The 22,018-nt window shown below is 32.2% G+C and overlaps 1 protein-coding gene across 4 annotated transcripts in view; it reads left to right on the top strand.

Moving 5' to 3' along the window:
• The window catches only part of HACE1 (HECT domain and ankyrin repeat containing E3 ubiquitin protein ligase 1), a 115,837-nt gene that overhangs the window by 77,991 nt on the left and 15,828 nt on the right, over window positions 1-22,018 (top strand). For all 4 annotated transcript variants that reach the window (XM_077162512.1, XM_077162513.1, XM_077162510.1 and 1 more), the window contains 8 exons: window positions 4,517-4,628; window positions 4,725-4,822; window positions 4,985-5,072; window positions 8,453-8,602; window positions 9,119-9,315; window positions 17,186-17,317; window positions 20,034-20,132; window positions 20,414-20,484. In XM_077162512.1, coding sequence (XP_077018627.1) covers window positions 4,517-4,628; window positions 4,725-4,822; window positions 4,985-5,072; window positions 8,453-8,602; window positions 9,119-9,315; window positions 17,186-17,317; window positions 20,034-20,132; window positions 20,414-20,484 — 947 coding nt within the window. The remainder of the gene's footprint in view (window positions 1-4,516; window positions 4,629-4,724; window positions 4,823-4,984; window positions 5,073-8,452; window positions 8,603-9,118; window positions 9,316-17,185; window positions 17,318-20,033; window positions 20,133-20,413; window positions 20,485-22,018) is intronic.

Genomic DNA, 22,018 nt, shown 5'->3' with positions numbered 1-22,018 from the left:
TGGTATAAGATTATGAATAAATAGGAACCCATGAGTGAAAAAAGTTTATGAGGGGTGGGATATTGAAACAGTCTCTGTGTATCTCCCCACAGAATACTTATTAAATATAAAGAGAAAAAATAACTATTTAGTAGAGATGCTTGGCAGTGATCAAAGCTAACATACCACTATGTCACTTGGTGGGACACACTGAGAAGAACACAGCATCATCTCTGTGATATTCTGCCAAAGTACAGCATGGATTTAATTATGAGGAATTATCAGACTAACTCTGATTGAGGGACAGTCTGTAAAATAACTGACCTGCAATCTTTAAAAGTATCAAGATCGTGAAAATTAAGAAAACACTGAAGATTTGTACCACAGTGAAGGAGACTGACAGAGGGATAAGAACTTTTGCTATAAAAGACATTATTGGGACAGTTGGCAGACCATATAAGGGAGTCCAAGGATTAGATGAAGTAGTAATAAGTAGAATTTCTTGATTTTGATGGTGCTGTTATGTGTTATGTAGAAGAATACCCTTATTTGTAGGAAATAGATATTTAAGTATCAGAGGTGGTGGGGCATCATGTTGATAACTTACTCTCACTTCAGGGAGTAAATAAATTACATTGCACTGTATTGTACTTAGAAATTTTTTGCAACTTGAAAACTATTAAAAGATTAAAAAAATACGAACTTTGCTCTGGAATTGATTTCTTGTTCTGTTGGTGGTTTTCAGGTTGCCACTAGTTAAAGGGAATGATTTTATATTACTCTACAAATACTGTTAAGAGGAGCATCTGTATTCAGTCCTGTTTTGTGAATTATTTTATGGAAACCAGGTACCCAGAAAGTTTAAATATAAAAATGTGCCCTTTGGTTTGTGTGTATGTTTGTGTGTGTATGGGGTATTAGCTTTTGAAGGTAGCCTTTTGTACTTTTTAATGTTCCATTTAAACTATTTTATTAAAATAATCACCATTTGATTTTATTCTTGGTTCATATTTTCTAGTTAAAGGGTATTAGGTTTAATATTTCAGATCTTGTATTGGCAAGTTAGTGTATTTTTTTTTTACTATATTTAAGTAGCTATTCAGAATAATTTTAACATACTTGTTCCTATTTATGGAGCCCTTTTGGGTGTTGAGTGTTCCACAGTTACTTAACCCTGTGGTGCTGCACTTTTTATCTTCTTTAAAACAGGGATAATAAATGTCCTTTTTCTAGTAGTGTGGCAGGGATTATATGTGATGATGTAAGGTAAAGTGCTTAAAAGAGAACTGTTTATAATTGTTTAATAAACCTTAGCTATATTACGATTATGAGTAGAGTTATGATTGTGTTCTTTATTTCTCTTATTTTATTTAATCCGCACAGTAAGCCCTTGAAGTAGATATTAATATCTCTGTTTTACAGGTGAAGAAACTGAGTTTCTGAGAGGATTAGTAATTGGTAATTTAGTAATTTCTCAATCCTGCAGAGCCAGGATTTCAACCTCTCTTTATCTGACTTCAAAGCCCATACTTAGATTCATTACTCTTGCATAATGCTTTTTTTCTCTCCTCTTTTACCAAAGTCTTAGAAATAATCAGCATTAAAATTTTGAAAATTTACATTTTGGCTTGTTTTTACTTTTAATGAAATATTCAGTTGATATGCAATAAATAACAGTAGTACTTTATTAAAAATGTGGGGGACTATTAGAAAAATGGCCAAAATCACACATTTAATTTTTTAACAGGAAACATTTACTCTTTTCCTGAAAGAACAGATATGAAAAAGCAGAAGTTAATCTTACCAGTTGTTTTAATAATCAATAATACTTTTATTAAAAATTTTTAAAAAGTGATCTTTAAGTCTTTTAAAGAAACACTAATATGTTTTCTACATTTCTTATTTTATTTTTTTAAATACCAAAAAACATCAAACAAACACAAATTCCTATTTTGATCATTCCTTTCTACATATATAATCAGTTATTGACAATATTATCACATAGTTGCATATTCATCATCATGATCATTTCTTGGAACATTTGCATCTATTCAGAAAAAGAAATAGAACGAAAACAGAAAAAAAAAATGTATACATACCATACCCCTTTCCCATTCTTTCATTGATCACTAGCATTTTAAACTGAATTTATTTTAACATTTGTTCCCCGTTATTTATTTTTTATTCCATATGTTCTACTTGTCTGTTGACAAGGTAGATAAAAGAAGCAACAGACACAAGGTTTTCACAATCACACAGTCACATTGTGAAAGCTATATCAGTATATAATCATCTTCAAGAAACATGGCTACTGAAACACAGCTCTACATTTTCATGCAGTTCCCTCTAACCTCTCCATTACATCTTGAATAACAAGGTGATAGCTACTTAATGCGTAAGAATAACCTCCAGGATAACCTCTCGACTCTGTTTGGAATCTCTCAGCCATTGACACTTTCTCTCATTTCACTCTTTCCCCTTTTGGTCGAGAAGGTTTCCTCAATCCCTTGGTGCTGAGTCTCAGCTTATTCTAGGATTTCTGTCCCACGTTGCCAGGAAGGTCCACACCCCTGTGAGTCATGTCCCACATAGACAGGGGGTGGGTTGTGAGTTTGCTTGTTGTGTTGGCTGGAGAGAGAGGCTACATCTGAGCAACAAAAAAGGTTCTCTTGGGGGGTGACTCTTAGGCTTACTTTTAAGTAGGCTTGACCTATCCTTTGTGGGGTTAAGTTTCATATGAACAAACCCCAAGACTGGGGCTCAGCCTAGGGCTTTGGCTGTCCACACTGCTTGTGAGAATGTCAAGAATTCAACTTGGGGAGGTTGAATTTTCCCCCATTCTCACCATTCCCCGAAGGGGGCTTTGCAAATACTTTTTTATTCACTGAAAAGCTAATATTTAGTTTAGATGAAGATATTAATAGTGTCTTAAAAGCTGCCTGAAAGATAACTCTTTGTGTAGTTGAATAGTACTGATCATTATCTTTTATAACTTGGCTTTTGTGGTATATTGTGTGTCCATGGTTCTTTGATTTTTCTAGCTGTTTATAGCATTTGTTAAGCATATTTGCAGTCGTGATCTGTAATCATAAACTTTTCCATTCTTAATGTTTGTTTCCTTGTGTCTTTAATCTATTGAACAAGGGACCTGAATCTGTTTCCAGCTTCAGTTGTGTGCATGATTCGATTTGTAGTGTTTGCTGTAGCACATGGCAGTATTTTAAAGCCCCTAATAGTATGTATGTTCCACAGTAACCTTAAATTCAGAATCCCCAAACCTGTATTCATTATTTTTCTACCAGTTTCATTTGGGTCGGTGGAGTATATATAGATTCCCCCCTCTAGGCTGTTTCTGTTAAGAAGTTCTACAGTAAGTTTCATCTGTTTTCTAAGACATGGTAGCTCTAAGATTTATCTTTATTCTTCCTCTTTCCTGCCATGATCAGAACCTTATCATTTAGTAGCTATTACAGTTACTGCTTCCTCCTTCCTTTATACTGATGCTAGACTTATTTAATTATTGCATTTATGATGTTATTTCTCTGACCACATATCCACAATGGCCCATGTATCTTTTATTGGATTTTCAGAATCCATAATTATGTCCTCAGTTTACTTTTACAAACTTATTTCCTTCAGTGTGTGTGGGGTAGGACTATTGTTATGCCCGTACTTTCACTACATCTGGCAGTGAGACACAATTTCTCCTTCTGGGCTTTTTGCCTTATCTAACCTTGGTGTGTCCTCTTTCTTCCTACCAGAGGAAGTCCTATCCAGTTTTAAGTCCTAATTCAAACCATTGTCCCATGAAGCCTTTGCATTCCATGCATCTGCACAATCTCTAAATTCTTAGCTCGTCTACTTTCTGTACTTCACTGTTTAGTATTTGATATTTTATACATTTTTTAAAAATTTCAGTCTCTTCTCAGCTGCTCTTAGCAGTGTCAGGCACATACTAGGTACTCAATAATATTTTCTGATTATCATAAAAATTAAAAATCAGTTGCAGTTTGCTAACCTGACAGATAAAACAAAAGGTAGAGACTTTATTCAAAAGATGTTATTCTTCAATTTTCAGGAAAAAAATTAGGGTAACAAATTCTTCTCTGCTTGTTGCATGTATTCCAAAAGATAGATATAAAAATAAAGTTAGGCATAAAGCCTATTTTGATGAAAAATTAAATGGAACGTGCAACGTGATTTTTTCTGCATATGAAAATTCATTCTTATAAACCTTGTGTTTTAAAAGAAATTGAGAGAAAATATGTTCAATTGCATATCAGATACTAAGTTCTTAGATATAACCTTCTGGTTTGTCAAATCTTTTCTGTTAAAATGTAGAAAATTTTGGAAAATAAATTCTCTAGGTATTCCAAGTATTTCAGCTAAGATCTGTCTGTTTCTGAATAGTTGTTGAAATGTTAGATGCTTTTCATAAATAAAGGTCTAAGAATGATAATTTGTGGAAAGGACATTAAGAATGCTAGCTAGATGACTAAAATATTATTAACATATTTTACTGTTATTTTTGGGATAGCCATTTAAGGATCGCTGTGAATGGTTCTATGAACATTTGCATTCGGGACAACCAGATTCAGACATGGTACACAGGCCAGTGAATGAAAACGATATCCTCTTGGTTCACAGAGGTATGTTTAACAAAGAAACTGATAGATGTATGAGATAAAAAGTAGTTTGTTATTGTAAATTTTAATATGTAAAGTTAATCAATGCTACGAATTTAGATTCCATTTTTAGGAGTAGCTGTGAAGTTGTGTCAAAAGCAAATTGTGCAAAGCTAAAGCAAGGGATTGCTGTTCGATTTCATGGAGAAGAAGGCATGGTGGGTATAAATATCACTGAATAAAAGTTGAAATATACTTGAATACAGTTTAATATTTAATAATATGGAAGAAATTTAATGAGTTTAATTTTGTTATTATTTACACAAAAATTCCCTAAATAATATTTCTGTTGATGTTTAATTTTATTTTCTTGAACTCAGGGTCAAGGTGTTGTGCGTGAGTGGTTTGATATTCTGTCTAATGAGATAGTCAATCCCGATTATGCATTGTTTACCCAGTCAGCTGATGGTAAGTTGTGTGGTCTAGATAACTTTTTCTGTGACGTGTCACGTTTTTCAAACTACTATATTACATTTTATCCTTTGCATCCCACAATAGCCAGTGAGCCACACTGAGCACTCCCATTATACGCACTGAAATTTAGAGTTTTTGCCTATATTCACATAATTAGTAATTGGTAGAATCATGAGTGGGGAACCTTCTAGCATTCTTCCCTCTGAGCAGTTGGTTTCCAAATGCTTGTCCCAGGGACTAGTGCTGACCCCAGGGAAGTTTTCCTCAATCTTTTGTAAAATAAAACTAAATTTATTAAGTTTAAGGGTTGTCTTTTAGTCTATTTTTTTTTTTTGAGTTAAAATTTTCTTCTGTGAAATAATGGTGCTAGAAGATTTAGAAGTATCAAACAATTAAAGTCTTTATTTGGAAAAAAAAATAACATTTGCTAACCCTATTTAAGTCTCCAAGCCTTAAAATTAAAAAAAAAAAATTTTTTTTTTCAGGTGCATGGGCAAAACTTAAAATTTTGGTCGTGAAAACCAAAGTCTAGAAATCACAATGTTGTCTTAACTTATATTTATGTGTAGTAACTTTATTTTCAGTTCTTTTCAAAAATCAAGATTTGGCGACTAGAAAGCTCTTATTTAACCATATAGTATAATAACTCTCTTGAGATGGTGCTTGTGACAAATAGAGTGATATGATATTACAGACCAAATAGAAATGATTGCCACCTCATTTGTGTGAGGTGTATTTGAGAGCTCTCTAACTTAACGAAGACCTATCTTCCAAGTGAAGGTGTGATTTCAAAGCATTTAAATGCTTTGTAGTGTTCCTTGTTTTTTCTTTCCTGAAAATCCTTTTTTTCCCTATATTACATTTTTTTATAAGGGGAATGCCTCATAAATTGTAGCTTCTGATTGCTTCCAACCAAAACCAGCAGCACATCGTTACTTAATAAGAAGGATGGTGCCAGGTTGCTGGAGGCATTCACCTGAATGATGGGCTCCTCGGGTACACTTTGCTTATTTGAAGTGACTTAGGAATATGGGATTATTACCTTCTTGAACTTTGTTATAACCTTTGATTATTTGCTCTGAGGTGAATTTGGTATCTGTGATTTTGTAACAAGTTTCTTGAGGCAGCAAGTTTAATTAATTAGGCCTAATCTTTGAAGGTAGATTTAGTATTATGGCCCTATATTGTAGGCTTATTTCTTTTCTTTATAGTCCCTTATTCTGAGTCCATCTATTTAGATAATAGCTGAAAAACTGATATGAAATCATTAGTAGAGGTACTTCTTATAGTACCAGTTTATAACAGAGTGTATGTTGAAGCATATAGACTATAAAGATTGTGATTGGTCTTTTTTGTAATCATATAGATCTCTTTGGGATAAATTTATATTAAATATGTTCTTGTTCTTATATTTAGTAGACATGAAGAGAATTACATTTAAGAGCTAAAAATTCCTAAATACGGGAAACACATGCATAGATCTGATATATATAACAATTTTTAAAAAAACTTGTAATCATATTAAGGTGCTTAATACAGAGAATCAGTGTAGTATTGTGGTTAAGAGTTTGGCTTTTATTGTTACAGTGGGTTTGAACCCTCGGTTTGCTACATTTTTTTATATGAACTTGGGCCAATAAACTTAACTTTTCTGAAGCTCAGTTTCCTCATTGGAAAATGGGGATAGCCTATATTTTATGGCTATAGGGAGAAATCAGTTAGCCGTTATATGTAAATGCTTTGCCCAGTGCCTGACACATAGAAAGCATGAAATAAATATTGTATATTATTATCATTCTACTATGAAAATGTTATTTTCTTGTGCAATAGGATTTTTCTGAGGCATGAATATAGTTGGGAGGGTGATAGCTACATTTATTTTCAACTTGAAGCATAAACCACATATTCTGTTTTAACTAGTTTTCAAATTAAATATAGTTATTCCTTTCCTGAAGATTTTTTTGTTTCCCTTTTCCTTTTAATTTATACTTATCTTTTTAATAACCCAGATTTCCCAGAAAGTATTTATCTAGAGGAAGAATTATACACAGAGCTAGGGGAGGAAAATAAAGTAATCAAATGTTTTTGCTGGTTCATCAGCAACCCTAAGCATTCACTATTTTAACAGGTTAAAAAAATTTGTGAATATTCTCAAATATTACATTTTTGAAATTGTGGATATTTTTGTTTTTGAAGTCTTTTGTAATCTCATAGAATTTTGCTTTGACTTAATTTTCAGTCTTACCTCATGATAGGAAGGATTCTCAAAAGATGCTTTGAAGTAAATATGGCCCCTAGTTTCATGTGGCCCACTTAAATCATTCATCCATAACCTTGCATAATTTCTACCTTATGTATAAATAAACTTGTTGTGACAATTTAGTCCAGTGCCAACACTGATAAATCAAAGATCAACAAAGTACAAAGTGGATTGTTGTCAAAATATGTATACTGATTGACTAAACTTTTCACATTCCAACTCTTTTCTATTTTTTCCTTCCGTTTTCCTTGATGTTATTTCATTAGAAAGATTTAGCAGTTACTTTTCTTTTAGCCCAGGGACCTAGAATAGTACATAACATGAGCTCAAAAAATATTTGTTGAACGAATGAGTGACTCTGTATTCCCAGTTATTGGTTGTCACAGAAGAATAGGGAAGAAGATTTATATTTAAAGTTGAGGTCTTCGATCTGGTCTTTTCCATTGCACTAGATTTTGGCAGTAAGAGGTATCTATTGCCCTTGTCACTTTTACTTTTACCTCCGTGGTACCTGTTTATACTTATTTGTCATGAGGATGAATCCATTGACTTGTGGAGTTGGTGATATTCTGACAGTTGTTAACAGGTATCAGTTCATTGATTACGTCTATTACCTAGCCATTGTACATTTAACATTTTTAGTTATTCTCTTATAATTCTCTATTCCTTAAGAAGCAAAAACAGTGAATATCTATTGCATTGGGCATGTAAAGATAAATGAACAGTGTCTGCCCTACTTCACAGCCTAGTAGTTATTGCCATATGCCCTGGAAAATGTGTGTGTGTGTCTATATGTATGATTCCTTTATATATTATTTCCAGGCTTGCTCTGACAGGTTTGCTAACTACTTTTAATAAAAAGTATTCTGAAATTTTATTTCTGCAAACAGATTTACTTTGATAAGTACATGTGAATTGATTATCTTTTGTACTCCCATTTCCATTGCCAGTTGGTATATTCTACTAAAAACATTCCTGTGGAAGTTTATACATAATGTAGCCTTAGTTTGTTGAACTTTTATGTGAATTAATATAACTGCATTAAAATTCGCTCCCTCTCTCTCCTGCATATAGATTTTTAAGAATGAATTATTTTGTGTATTTATGTTTACAGGAACAACTTTTCAACCTAATAGCAATTCCTATGTAAATCCTGATCACTTGAACTATTTTCGGTTTGCTGGGCAAATCTTGGGATTAGCTTTGAACCATAGGCAGTTGGTCAACATTTACTTCACGAGATCATTCTACAAGCACATTCTTGGTATGGCTCTTTTATTGTTTCTATTAACATTTATTTAAAGTGTTTTTCTTGCAGGTTTCAGGGAAAACTAAATAACAAAGTGGTGGCATTTTGGATGAGATACTTTTTATTTTGCTTGGAGACCATCTGTATATGAAAGGCATCTGTGGGTCTGAAGGAGAGAGAAAGGACATATTTTTTTGACATCCTTTGCTAAAAGTTGTTTTTTTCCTTTCCCCTTTTAAGTGTGAATGCTCATTAATATGAATAAACTTGTGAGAATTGCACTTTAGGAATTTATAATAATTTTATGGATAGCTGTTTCAGAGAAAAATAGCGTTGTAAGAATGTAGAAGACACATACACTCAATTTAACGGACTTCCAAATTCAGGAGTTAGCATCCATTTACCTTATGCCTTGAATTGCATTATATTTTGCAGTTTTACAGATTATCTGTAGAGGGCAGTGTTTTACCATTAAATAGATAAGGAGAAGCAAGAAAATTTAGAATATAACTTGTATGTTTGCGTTTTTAGGTATTCCTGTAAATTATCAAGATGTAGCATCCATTGATCCAGAATATGCCAAAAATTTACAATGGATTTTAGATAATGATATTAGTGATCTGGGTCTAGAACTGACTTTTTCTGTTGAGACTGATGTGTTTGGAGCAATGGAAGAGGTGCCTTTGAAACCTGGGGGTGGAAGTATTCTTGTGACACAAAGTAACAAAGTAAGTATTAGAATTTTTAGTTTAGCCATTTCTTAGTCGTTTACTAATTACTCTGAAGTCTCCTGGCACTCATTTGGAAAAGCTTTACTTTTACAATTTCATAACAGATAAAACATTTATATTAACAAAACCATCAAATATGTTTGATTTTTCAAACTTTGAGTTAAAAGTCATTTCAATATTGTGCTAACTATGCTGAGGTGGTTCCTGGAGCAGCCTAGAGCATAATTCAGCTAATGTCATTATTGTATAAATTGGGCATTTAAGAAGTTTTGATTAGAAATACACGCTCAGATCAAGACCATATTTGTAATAATTGCTATTTCATGTTTAAAAAGTGTGATATTACAAGTTCTTGTAGAGAAAAGAAAAGAAATCGCCATGTTTACACTTTGTAAATGCTTTGGGGCTCTATTAAATCTGTCAGACTTCTTAACTAGACTTTATTTTTAAACTTTATAACTTCATTATTTTTTATTTATATTTCCTCTGTACATATTATTATTTTAAAATCTTGGCATATTTTAAAATTTCATTGTTGAAAACCGTAATGGGACTTTATATATAATACAGTTTTAATGTATAGGGGATTTGGAGTCAGAAGATCTGGATATGAGTCTCAGTTCTGTCGCTTACTAGTAGCAACTTTTGCTTAAACAAGACTCAAATCTTTTTCCTTTTCTTCAATTGGATTATAATTCAAAGGGAACTTCAAAATCAACTAAATTAAAAAAAAAGTTCAGTAAAAACTGTTTTGTAGATTATAGATTTAGTAAAATGTATGTATATTTTAAAAGGTCTGAAGATTTGGGCACATTTTAAACTTTAATCCATGATTTTTCTATTCTGTAAAATTAGAATACTGCCCCTACAAAATCATATTGGCATTTAGTAATGTTGTTATTATTAGATTGTAGTCTGTAAAAATAGGATATTAGTTTCAGAGATAAAAAGGAAAATGGGAACCTATTTTAAGCTGCATAATTTTACTTTCAGAAATTTAGATGCCATAAAAACATGAAATTTAGGTGTTGAAAATAAAATCAGGAGCTGGATTTTTACACATTTATGCTTAAGAATTTCTTTTATTCTAACTTTTTACTCTGCCTGAGAAGAAATTGAATTCTAAGGGGTTACTGGCAAAGCTGATGCCAAAACCCAGGACCCTTAGTTTCAGGTCTCATGTTCTTTAAACTGTATGCAAAATTGACCATGTTGAGGAAGAATTTAGATGACTATAATATGAGTCATGTTAGGTATAGGAGATTAAAATTGTATAAATGCTTGGATTAATTTTTTTTTTTTTTGCATGGGTAGGTACTGGGAATCGAACCCGGGTCTCTGGCATGGCAGGCGAGAATTCTGCCACTGAGCCACCGTTGCACTGCCCTGGATTAGTTTTTAAAATCTGTATGGGCTAGACAGTGAATGAAAATACTTTAAAAATCTTCTAATTGTAGTGCCTTTATTATTTTATTATACACTGAAGACTTGGTCCCAATTAAGGGTAGAAGTTATGGACTCTTATTAAACAAAAGTGCATTTGTCACTTCTCTTAGATATGTTTGATATGACCAAGTGGAAAGACCCATTAAAAGTTGCGTGATATTTGGTTTATCTATGCTTCCATTTCCTAGTAGCCCCCCTCCCATCATCACATTATTTTTGTTTAAATGTTTTTAAATGTTTACTTTCTGAGTTTTTTTGCATTTGTGTCTTATTATTGAACCTAAAAAGAAGAAGGGTACTGAATAAATAATAAATGAAAATATGCTTACATTGAACATTCATCGTGAATCTTCTCTGAGACTGGAATACTGTTGTAATATTAGGGAGCTTGAAACTTTTATTCCTAATTTTAAGACATTTTAATTTAACTATATTAACTAATTGCTTGGCTGATTACACTAACTTGATTTTTCTTCAGTGATTAGCTTTGTTAATCTAGGATCTCATTCAGGATAATTCTTCTCAGCTTTTCTTTTTCTGATATGTTTCACAATAAATTGAGCCTCTTCATTTTCTAATATTACTAGTAAAAGTGCTATAATTATATATCAAATTGTTGATGTTTAAACATTTAATGCTTAGTCAGTAAACATCCCACCTGATTCATTTGGAAATTTAAAAAATCTTTAGAAACATACTTACATGTTAAAATGATTACCTTGCCTTAAAATTGTTAAAGTATTCGATTTACAAAATGTTAAATTTTTCAAACCTGTTCCTTAAAGACATTATTGTTATTTTAAAAATTATTTCTGTCATAAGTTTGTTAATTTAGAATCAATTTTTTATTAATTTGTTAGGTTAAAAATTATAATTTTCACCTTTGGAGTTCAACTTTATAATTTATAGCATATTGAGGTTTAAATGACTTGCCAGGCTTTATTAATAAGAGAGGGTCTGTGTGTAAGCTGACCTCCACATGGGGGAGTCATTTATTCCTCAGTTTTCTTAGAAGGTATAGCATGAAACCAAATAGATAAAAATAATTTTTGTTTAAAAATCAATACATTAAATAAATTCAAGTAATGAAGGAAGAAGAATATATATTAATTTCATTTTTGAAATATACTCTTAAATTTAGTTTTGTGTCTGTCAATGATTTGTTTTAGAACAGAAAAATACTTGTGGTTTCACTTTTGAAAATATTTGAATAGCAGCAGCTGGAATTTTAACATTTTAATATTTTTCTCATCTTTTTTTTTAACATTCTCCTTTCACTATCTTATTCTTGATCTAAAGCTGAAATCATGGAGCCCTCAAGTCTTGAGTTAGAAGTGACTTTTGTTCGCTTAGATCTCCATTTCGTTTTTTGCTTAGATCTTAGAACTAAAGAGGAAACAAGACTGCTGAGTCTGCTAATACCCAGAGTTTTCTTTCTTTTGCCCATGTTGAAAACTTCACAGGTTTTAAATCTTAATATCGTTTTTATAATACTAATTATAAACTTCATCTAGCCTGAAAGGTAAAAAATGAGGATAGGATTGAACAGGATGTTAGGGAATGGTGTTGTTTGCATAGAAGTTGAATTATCCAAGAGAAAAATTAAATAGGCTGGAGTAAGGAAGGAATAAAATGCTCTAGTCTTACAGCAAGGTGAAAATGATAAAGAGTTTAACAACTTTGAGAAACCACAAGTAGATCAGAGTTGTAGAGCCTACTTTACATTGCAAAGTAAATAAGTGAAAAAAGATGAGATGGGGTAGGTGGACGAGGCAGATCTTGAAAGAATTTGCATCCCAAATCTAGGAATTTGAAAAAAATTTCTTAAGGTTTGGGATGGGTGCAGATGTTAAAGAGGGAAGTGATGTTCTTTGCTACATATGCTGTGAGAATGAAGACCATTTTCAGCAACTGAGCTTGTCAACATTTCAAAAATGTCCACATTAAGCTGAAGAGACACGGTAATTGTGAAGGGTCCAGAGGAACCCTGTGGGAGGACTTCGGTCATGGTAAAGCAGAATTCAGTTTCCTTTGAAAGAAAAAGAAGAGGCTTTGGCTTGACAAGTGATAGGAAATAGAAAGAAACTGTCTACTGTTCACATGGTTTGTAAATCATGTACAAAACATGATGGGGGTTTCCATCACAAGATAAGGTCTGTGTATGCTCACTTCCCCATCAATATCTTTATTCAGGAGAGTGGGCTGCTTCTAGAAATCTGAAATTTCTTGAGTGAAAAATATATCCTTAGGGTTCAGATGAGGCCAGGTATTACTTGTTTAGTATCTCAAGTCCAAAAAGATGAGTTAATTCTTGAAGAATATGACATTGAACTTGTACTAAATTCAGCTGCTTTGATTCAGCAAGCCACAACAGTTGAAATAAAGGCTATCAGAAAAATTTTAGATGGTATATCTAAGTCTCTGGGGAAAAAAAAAAAAAACAGTTCCTCAGGCTGATGAATAAGATCTGAGAGTTGTCCAGCTATGGAAGTAACACAATGCCAGATCTATTTGTGATATGTTAAAGATGCAATAAAATTCATCTGTTGTATTTCTTTAGAAGTTAGATAACTGCCCAGGAGTTCAAACCCAGTAATTAGTGGATCCTCATACCATTAAAATTCTGTGTGGCTGTGTAACCGATAGGCCTTTCATTACTGAGGTGGTGAATGTGAGCAATGTAGAAAATACAAATTTAGTATGTTTTCCTCGGTTCATTTTTATATGATTAATACCTTTAGTTTATTGCTAGTTTCATTTAATTTGTTCATATACAAACATATTTGACTCACAAGCACAAAATAAAGGGTTATATATATAAATTATTGCTTTAAAGTGAGTTCTTTATTTGCAATTTGATAAAAGTATACTATGAGAGTTGTTTTTACTATGAAAACTTTAAAAACAGATAGTTCAAGTCTAAGCCATATTGAGTTTACATGTGTATTCTTAGGTAAATTTTTGATTATCTGTGTATCTTTCTGTAAACAAGGAAAACATAATTTTCCTTGCATTTTGGTTAGTATATCCTAAATATTCACTTTAAAAATTACTAAATCTGTAAATACTAACATGAAAGATCACTAGTTTCAATGATTGAATTTGTTCCAAGGAAATTGAATAGGACTCTTTACCAGACTGTCAATACCTATAACCAAGTTGTGTCCTTAAAAATAAGAGTATGTTGGTAAAGAATATATTGTTGAAATACATTGTGTAAAATGTGCCTTTCCTTTTGTTTATATCTACTTATTCCCATAAAAGAATGGTATCCTTTGAGTTCTCAGTGGAGAATTTATAGGAAATGGTGAAAAAAGATGTTCACGAATAAAATAACTTTATGAAATGAGTCAATTTTCAATATTCCCTGTTCCCCCTAAGAAGACATAATTTAGGTTCAAAGCCTGAAAATAGATTAACATTTTAAGGAAGATCTCTGAGGATAGAAGTTACCCATTCCTTATGTTCAGAAGATTAGGAACTAATAGAAATGAACTATTTCTGTAATTTGACATGTAATTTAACTGAAACATAATGTCTGAAAGTTGAATCTTGTTACAGTGTTTTTGTTTTTTCTTTTGCAGTTTCTTTTGCTTACCTATCTTCTATTAGTCATCAGGCCCAGAGACTGAGCTGGAGAAAACTTGCTAATGCTCTTTTTATGTTGGTCTTGTCTCTATGCTGGGGCTCTTTTGGTTGAAAACTTTTTGTATAATTTCATAATTATTGTACCGGTATAAGTACTAACTCAGATTCTTTAATATGGTTAATTCTTCAGTTTAATTCTGTATCATCTGTCATAATTTTATGCCCTCACAGAATTGTCATCGAAACTAGATATGTCTCTTTTAGGATATGCCATCTGTTGGGGACAAAAGAGACCCACCCCCCAAAGTTATATCAGCTTTTTAATACTAGAACAGTGAGGTTTTAGATTTGGTTTATATTTAATGTTTAATTATACAGCTCTATATCAGAATTTGGTGAACTGATTGTCATCTAAATGTCTACACTGTTTCCCTAAAGTGTGTAGGATATTTGATGAAGTTATACAAGGGCATAAAGGGTGGGGACGAGTCACTTGAATACCTCTATAGGCAGTGGAACTTGCAACTAGTATAAATCTGCAAAATATGAAAAATTGAAATTTTAGATGTAATAATTGTGGCTATTCATAGTAATAATTACAGTATCAAGAAAAGGTTACTTTGTATTCTTTTTAAGTATGTGCTATTTAAGAAGGCAGGGAAGTATATATTATATTTTACAAACAATCTGACTTTTACTTAAACACAATTGTCTTTCATCTGTTTGAAAAATTCTTATTTTATTAAACAACTCAGGAGGGTTTGTAATGACTAGGATTTTATTATTTTGAACTGAAAAATAATTTCCAAGAACCTTGCCCATTTAAATTACTTATTATGGAGACTGGGATCTGAACAAGCTGATTTTCACAAACTGGTATCCAAGAGCTGTGGATCAGAGTTATTAAAAAGTGTGGAGCATAATATTAGAAGAAATAGAAAGAAACTGTGAGGAATAACTGTGTACTTGCAAAAATTATTTCCTATAAATAGAATGTATGACAGAAACAAAATAAAACAAAAAATGTATAAGGAAATAATAGGAATTGATTGATAAAAATATATTGCACAGTTCTGATATAGAATGCAGTGACGTGTTAAAATAAGTTGTGAACTTGAGCAATTCACAAATCTTTCATGCTTCATAATTTGTAAAGTCTTGAACAATAATTATTAAATAGTGCTGTAAAATTATAAAACAAAAGCCTCTTAGGAAAAAAATCATTCTTGTTTAGGGAAAATAGGTCTCATAAACATATAGATACGTATGAATGAGGCAAAAGATTTTAATACATCTAGTCAGAGTTACCAGTACTTGAGAGTGTTACTTGTATTCTAAATTCTGACTCTGACAGTGTACCTTTCTGTTTGTTTGGCACACATTTCTGTCTCCCTCTCTATAGAAGCAATCTTGTGTAACTTATTAATTCCTATATACTGGAGAAAAACCTTAGGATGGTGTAGAGTGTGATTTGAGGGTGGAGTAGGTAGATTGGACAGTAGAGATGGTAGCTTACTTTCTGCTGAATTGTACAAGCAGCCTCAGAGGGTTTGTGTCAAGCTGAGAGGAATCAACTAAAACACTGTTAATTCTGAAAGGTACAGAGAATTCATAGTCTCAGTCATATATAACTATAACTTGCTGGCTCAGTTCCTAGTTTTTTTAATTTTGTTTTGTTTTTAGTTTTAGAGCACAACATCAGGTTAGCGCCAAGAAGGAATCAAGGAAGGGACCTAGAACTGGCTTTCTCGCCTTTATGTTTAGAGTATTCATTCTTGGGAGATTTGAACTATATACTTGCTTTTAACTCACAAAGTTTCATGTAGAAATAATTTTAAAAGCTGTAAATAACAGTGTCTAAATTAAATAGAGATATGATCACTTGATCTGATCCAAAATATATATTTTTAAATTGCTAGTTAAATTTTAGGAGAATATTTTCTATGACGATGATGTATTTTAATGTAAAATGTATGAAAATAGCTTACCTTAACTCAGAATTGAATTGGCCATGCTTAAATACACCATTTCATCAAGTTCTAAGTATGATTTAAATGAGTTTGATGAATGTGTATTTATTTATTCGTCATATATTTGATGTACTCTTAAAAAGTAGCAGCCGTTTTTTGAGTTTAAATACAAAATGGTAGAACAAACAAGGCCACTGTCTGCAGGATAATACGTTCTTATGAGTCATTTCAGTTAGGGAGACCAGAAGTGTAAAGACTCTGAAGCCTGAAGAGGCATATGTTTGGTGAATATCAAGAAGACCAGTGAAAGCTAGAGTTGAGTAAGTAACAAGGGAGAGAGTAGAAGGAAATGTCAGAGAGGCTAGATCATTTGGGCTTAAGTGACTGGGCAAGGAATTTAAATTTTACTCTCAGTATCACGGGAAGCCATTATAGGGCTTTTGAGCAATAGAGTTATGTGTGTATCTCAGTAATTCTCAAAATATAACACGTATTTATATATATAAAGAAAAATCATTCTGGTTGTGATGTGGAGGAGCAGTAGTACTGAGGCAAAAATGGAAACAGATACTATGTTACAGTAATCCAGGTGAGAGTTGATGATGGCTTAGATCAGGGTGCCAGAAGTGGAGGTGAAGTGACAAAGTTAGCTTGAGAATATTTTTTGAAGGTTGATCTGGCAGCATTCACGGATACAGAGTGTGAAAGAAATCATGGATGATTCCTTGGATTTTGGTCTAAACAGTGATTTCCTGACAAGTGTGAATATCCTAAACCTTTACCTCTTGCATAATAAATAAAATTATATCAGCATTATTTGAATTATATGAAATTAAAATTATCACAAATTGTTTTCTTTATAGGCAGAGTATGTCCAGCTTGTTACTGAACTTCGTATGACAAGAGCCATTCAGCCTCAGATCAATGCTTTTTTACAGGGCTTTCATATGTTCATTCCACCTTCCCTAATACAACTTTTTGATGAATATGAATTGGTAAGGAAAAATATCTGTTCTTTTATTGCAACATATAAAATTCCAGTTTTAATTGAGAAATAATTTTGGACTCTGATGAACAGAATAATGCATAAGATGTCGTTTGATATTCTTGTTTAGAGATGTGGTGGGAAATTTGTGGTTCACCTTATCTTAAACTTAGTAACCAGATAGGCAGTTCCTCAATGTAAAGTGGGGTAAACTGATGGTAAAGAAAAATGAAATGTATTTCTAATGTCCCCTACATGAGAGATGTTGAAGGTTGGTCTTCCCTTAAGCACTGCTTACATTATTTCTGAATGTGTTATTTGGCTACATAAGGTAAGGGATGATAATACTAACTGCTTGTACTTATACAAAGAAGAATCAGTTAAAAGGGTTTTTCTTGTTGTGTTAACTTTTCCAGCTACTTATTTTACCAGGTACATAAATTTATGCTTTTCCATTTGTTTTGTTTTGTTACTTTTATTTGCCTTCCTAATTCTAATTTTAGATGATTTATGTCTACATTTTCCATTTCTTTTTCATTTTATTTTTGGTAGTAAATTATTTTCAGACTCTTTGATTGTCTAAAACACTGTATTTTAAATAGGGTATAGTTGTACATATCAGCATCTTTATTCAAGGCTTAAGGTAAAATTAATTTCATGAGATAAAATAAAAATCAAAAGACACTTTGCATTGATCGAGAATTTATTACTTCAAATCATTATTTTTGATAGATTATAGTTTCAGTAATTTGTCATAGTTATTAATAATTATTTAATATTTAATTAATATTAAATATAAATATTTAATGTTACTAAAAACTGATCTCTGGCCTAAAAGGACAAGGATTAAACTCATGAATTGCAAGAAATATGTAAAATGCATTCCCACTCCCTATTTGCAGATTTATATAGAGTCTTGCCAGGCAACAGAATTCTCCTCAGAGGATCCAAATAAACTAACTTCAACAAAGGGACTGTTTCAGATATGTGGGCAATGTTAAGAATAAACAAGATTTGGTAAGGCATCCATAGCCTAGCAGCAATAGGCAGCCTTTATACTATAGACCTGAAGCTACAGGTAGCGGAATATTAGGAGCCCAGTAATATCCTGAACTGCTAAAGAGGGGCCACCTAGCGGGAGCTATAGTTGAGGCGCTGTGGCCGCTGCAAAGGTGTGCTGAAGGAGGGAGAAATTAGAAAATAACATCTCCTCCACACTTCTGCCTGTGTTGCCCATTTTCCAAACCCAGGCTGAAGCCAGTAGGCAAGGGAGCCAGTCTACACAAGCTGGTACACAGAGAAAATGGAGACTAACCAGAACACCTTCATTCAATAAGGTATTTTACTGGCAGGGCATGGACTAAAGCACTGTACCAACAGTTTTCAAACTTTCTGGTAAAGGACCACTTAAAAAAAAGATTTTGTTTATGTCTGTTATATCAATCAATTTTTACTGTATTAGAAATTAAAGCAATTTGAAAACATTTTATTGAGTCATATAAAAATAACAGTCTATTTTATGTTAGCATGAGAAAAATTTTAAAGGAAAAGTAACTACATTTAACAAAACAGAAATAGTGGAAAGAATAGCACTAAGCACTATTTTACATTTTTGGAAGTCTCTTTCATGTCTGGCTGATAGAAAACAGCTGGATTCTCATATCTACTTCTGTTGTGGTATGCTGTTTTCTTTTAAGTAAATGGAGAAAATTCAACCTCACACAGATAAGTTGGAAAGTGGAGAAACCTCATGGACCCCCTGAAAAGATCTGAGATTGCTAGGGATTCTTGGGCACTGCCTTATATGAATTCTGTTCAGAGTATATTCTGTACTCATAAAGTATATGTTATAAGTAGTTGCTATACTGTAGGAGACATGATTTTTGTACCACAGGTATCTGTGTCCATGTTATTCCAGGTTGTTAGCATTTAGTCAAGGTATGCTAATCATTGCCTTACCTACCCATTGTTAAAGCACATCTGACTGAAATATGGACTGATTCAGAGATGTGAACAAGCTTTTTATATGCTTTGCTTCCTTGGACAGCATGACAGTAAATACTTTTGCCATTCTTAATTTCATTTTTAGTTATTTGATGGAGCTTTTTGTTTGTTTGCATTATAATCATCTTGGAAAAGAGAAGGCTACCGAAAGTCGTTAAGAAAATTGCATATTTTCCTCACCTTGGACAAAGTTGACTTAACATGATCCAAATTATTCCTGAATAGAGTTCCTAAAAGGCCTAAATCTGTTTTTTTTTTTTCCTTTCCCTAATATATTATATTCCGTCTTTTCTTTAGTGATAAAGGTTTCTTGATGATCTTTCCTTCCTTTAAAGGTCTTTGTTGTCACTTTCATGTTGAGGATACTGTTGTCTGTATTTAAAGAATTTAACAAATTTCCATAGAATCATGAAATAAGCATAATATAAACCAAGGATGATAATGTTCATAAAGCTGTTGGATATATGAACTATTATGCTAAACTAGTCTTCTCACGTTTCAGTTACATTGTATTCAGTGTGGAGATGTTTCATAATTTTTGAGGTCGTTAGTGTCAAGGGTTCTGTCCTATGAGTGCTTCTTATTGATCACATGCAGAAACTGGCACAAAAATAAGTCAATTTTACATGGGATTAGTTCCAATTATGGCATATTTACTAATTAAATGTAGTAAGTGTTTTTCCCAAAGAAGATCAATGAAATATTTTTCTTCTTCCCCAAAGGAGCTACTGCTTTCTGGCATGCCAGAAATTGATGTGAGCGATTGGATAAAAAATACAGAATACACAAGTGGCTATGAAAGAGAAGATCCAATAATACAGGTAAAATCTCTCTAGAGCATAGAACAAAGTTAAATTTTGCCATTTAATTTTGTAAGCTTTCCAGCATCATTGGATGAAACCTGTTTTAATTAGGCAAGTAAAGTAATTCTGTGAATTTTTCTTATGGGAATATTGCTTATGAAAGCTTTGTGTGAAATCTTTTTTGGTAAATGAGTTTCATAGAATAAAATATGTTTTATGAATATTGAATATTTCTCTGGTATTAAAAAGTCTACAATTGCTCTGAAATATGAGCTAAGTTTGTTTGTTGTTGTTGTTAGTGGTTCTGGGAAGTTGTGGAAGACATTACTCAAGAGGAGAGAGTTCTTCTTTTGCAATTTGTTACTGGCAGGTAAGAAGTATTTTTATGATAATATGAAAAGAATTTAATGTATTCCATTGCTTAATGACTTAGGGATAAACAGCCAAAATGAAGAATTATTATTGTGAATTGTGAATCTTACTTCATTTCCACTCTTTTAGGTATTAAACAAAGATTTATTTAGATATTAAAGGTAAAGAATACATAGTACTGCTCAATAAATGTTTGTTCAGTGTGTAAAAGAAAATAGTTCCACTAAGGACTATGAGCATGTATTTTATTTTATGATTTGGTTTTCTTTTCATTCTTCAAATAGGACAATGATGGTAGTTAAATTTTTATTGTATATTGCTAGTTTGATTTAATAGTAAGGTTATTCATTTTGCCTTAGACAGCATATATATGCACATATACACCTATACACAGCTATCGTTCTCTAGTTCTTATCAAACTTTACAGTCTCAAGATTCATTTCCTAAAAAAATAATTTGTAATACTACACTTCTTGAAAAAATTCACTTTTGGTTCTCATTAAATATAATAGATATTTGAAAACTATGTGATTGAAACCTTTTTTAACTTATGTTTTGAAAAATGTCAAAAAGGTATGTTATTCATTCTTGGTAACATCATCTGTTTACTTTCTATTTATGAAAATGTAGTTCATATTTCCATTATAAGTGTACATGTTTCTAGGAAAGTTGAAACAGAAAATTAGAATGAATAAGAAAAAATCATCCCTTGCCAGCAGTAACCATTGTAAGAAATTTGGTGTATTTTCTTTTTTTTCCTCTGTTTTTTTTTTAAATTTGGTGCATTTTTTTCCATATATGACTGTATTATTAACTCCTTGTAATAGTGACATACATTTGTTGTAGTTCATGGAGGACTTTTTTCTTTTTTTTTTTTTTTTAACATGGGCAGACACTGGGAATCAAACCCAGGTCTCCGGCATAGCAGGCAAGAATTCTGCCACTTAGCCACCGTTGTACCGCCCAAGAACATTTTTATATTTGTACTATTAATCACAGTTATTGTCCACCACAAGGTTCATTGTATTTTACATTCCCATGTTTTATCCTCTAGCTTTCCTTCTGGTAATATGCACGACTCTAAACTTCCCTTGAAAGTAAACTTCCTAAACTTTAAATCATGATCAGGTACATAATTCAGTGCTGTTAATTATACTCACCATAATATGCTGCTATCACCTCTATCCATTTACAAACATTTAAATTCAACTTATTTAAAAATTCAGCACACACTAAAAATCCACTCCCAAATCTCTAGCCTCATTCTATCTCCTGGTAACCTATATTCTATATTTTAACTCTGTGAGTTTACTTATTATAATTAGTTCATACTTGAGATCATACGATATTTGTCCTTTTGTGTCTGACTGATTTCAGTCAACATAATCTTTTCAAGTTTCATCCATGTTGTCTTATACTTCAGTTCTTCATTCCTTATTATTGCTAAATAATATTCTGTCATACACGTGTACCACATTCTGACGATCCATTCATCGATTGATGAACACTTGGGTTGTTTCCATCTTTTGGCT

Source organism: Tamandua tetradactyla, chromosome 5 (genome assembly GCF_023851605.1).
Source record: "Tamandua tetradactyla isolate mTamTet1 chromosome 5, mTamTet1.pri, whole genome shotgun sequence".
Classification (NCBI taxonomy): Eukaryota; Metazoa; Chordata; class Mammalia; order Pilosa; family Myrmecophagidae; genus Tamandua; species Tamandua tetradactyla.
Note: the sequence above shows the minus strand (reverse complement) of the source record. Positions and strands in the feature narration are given on the sequence as shown.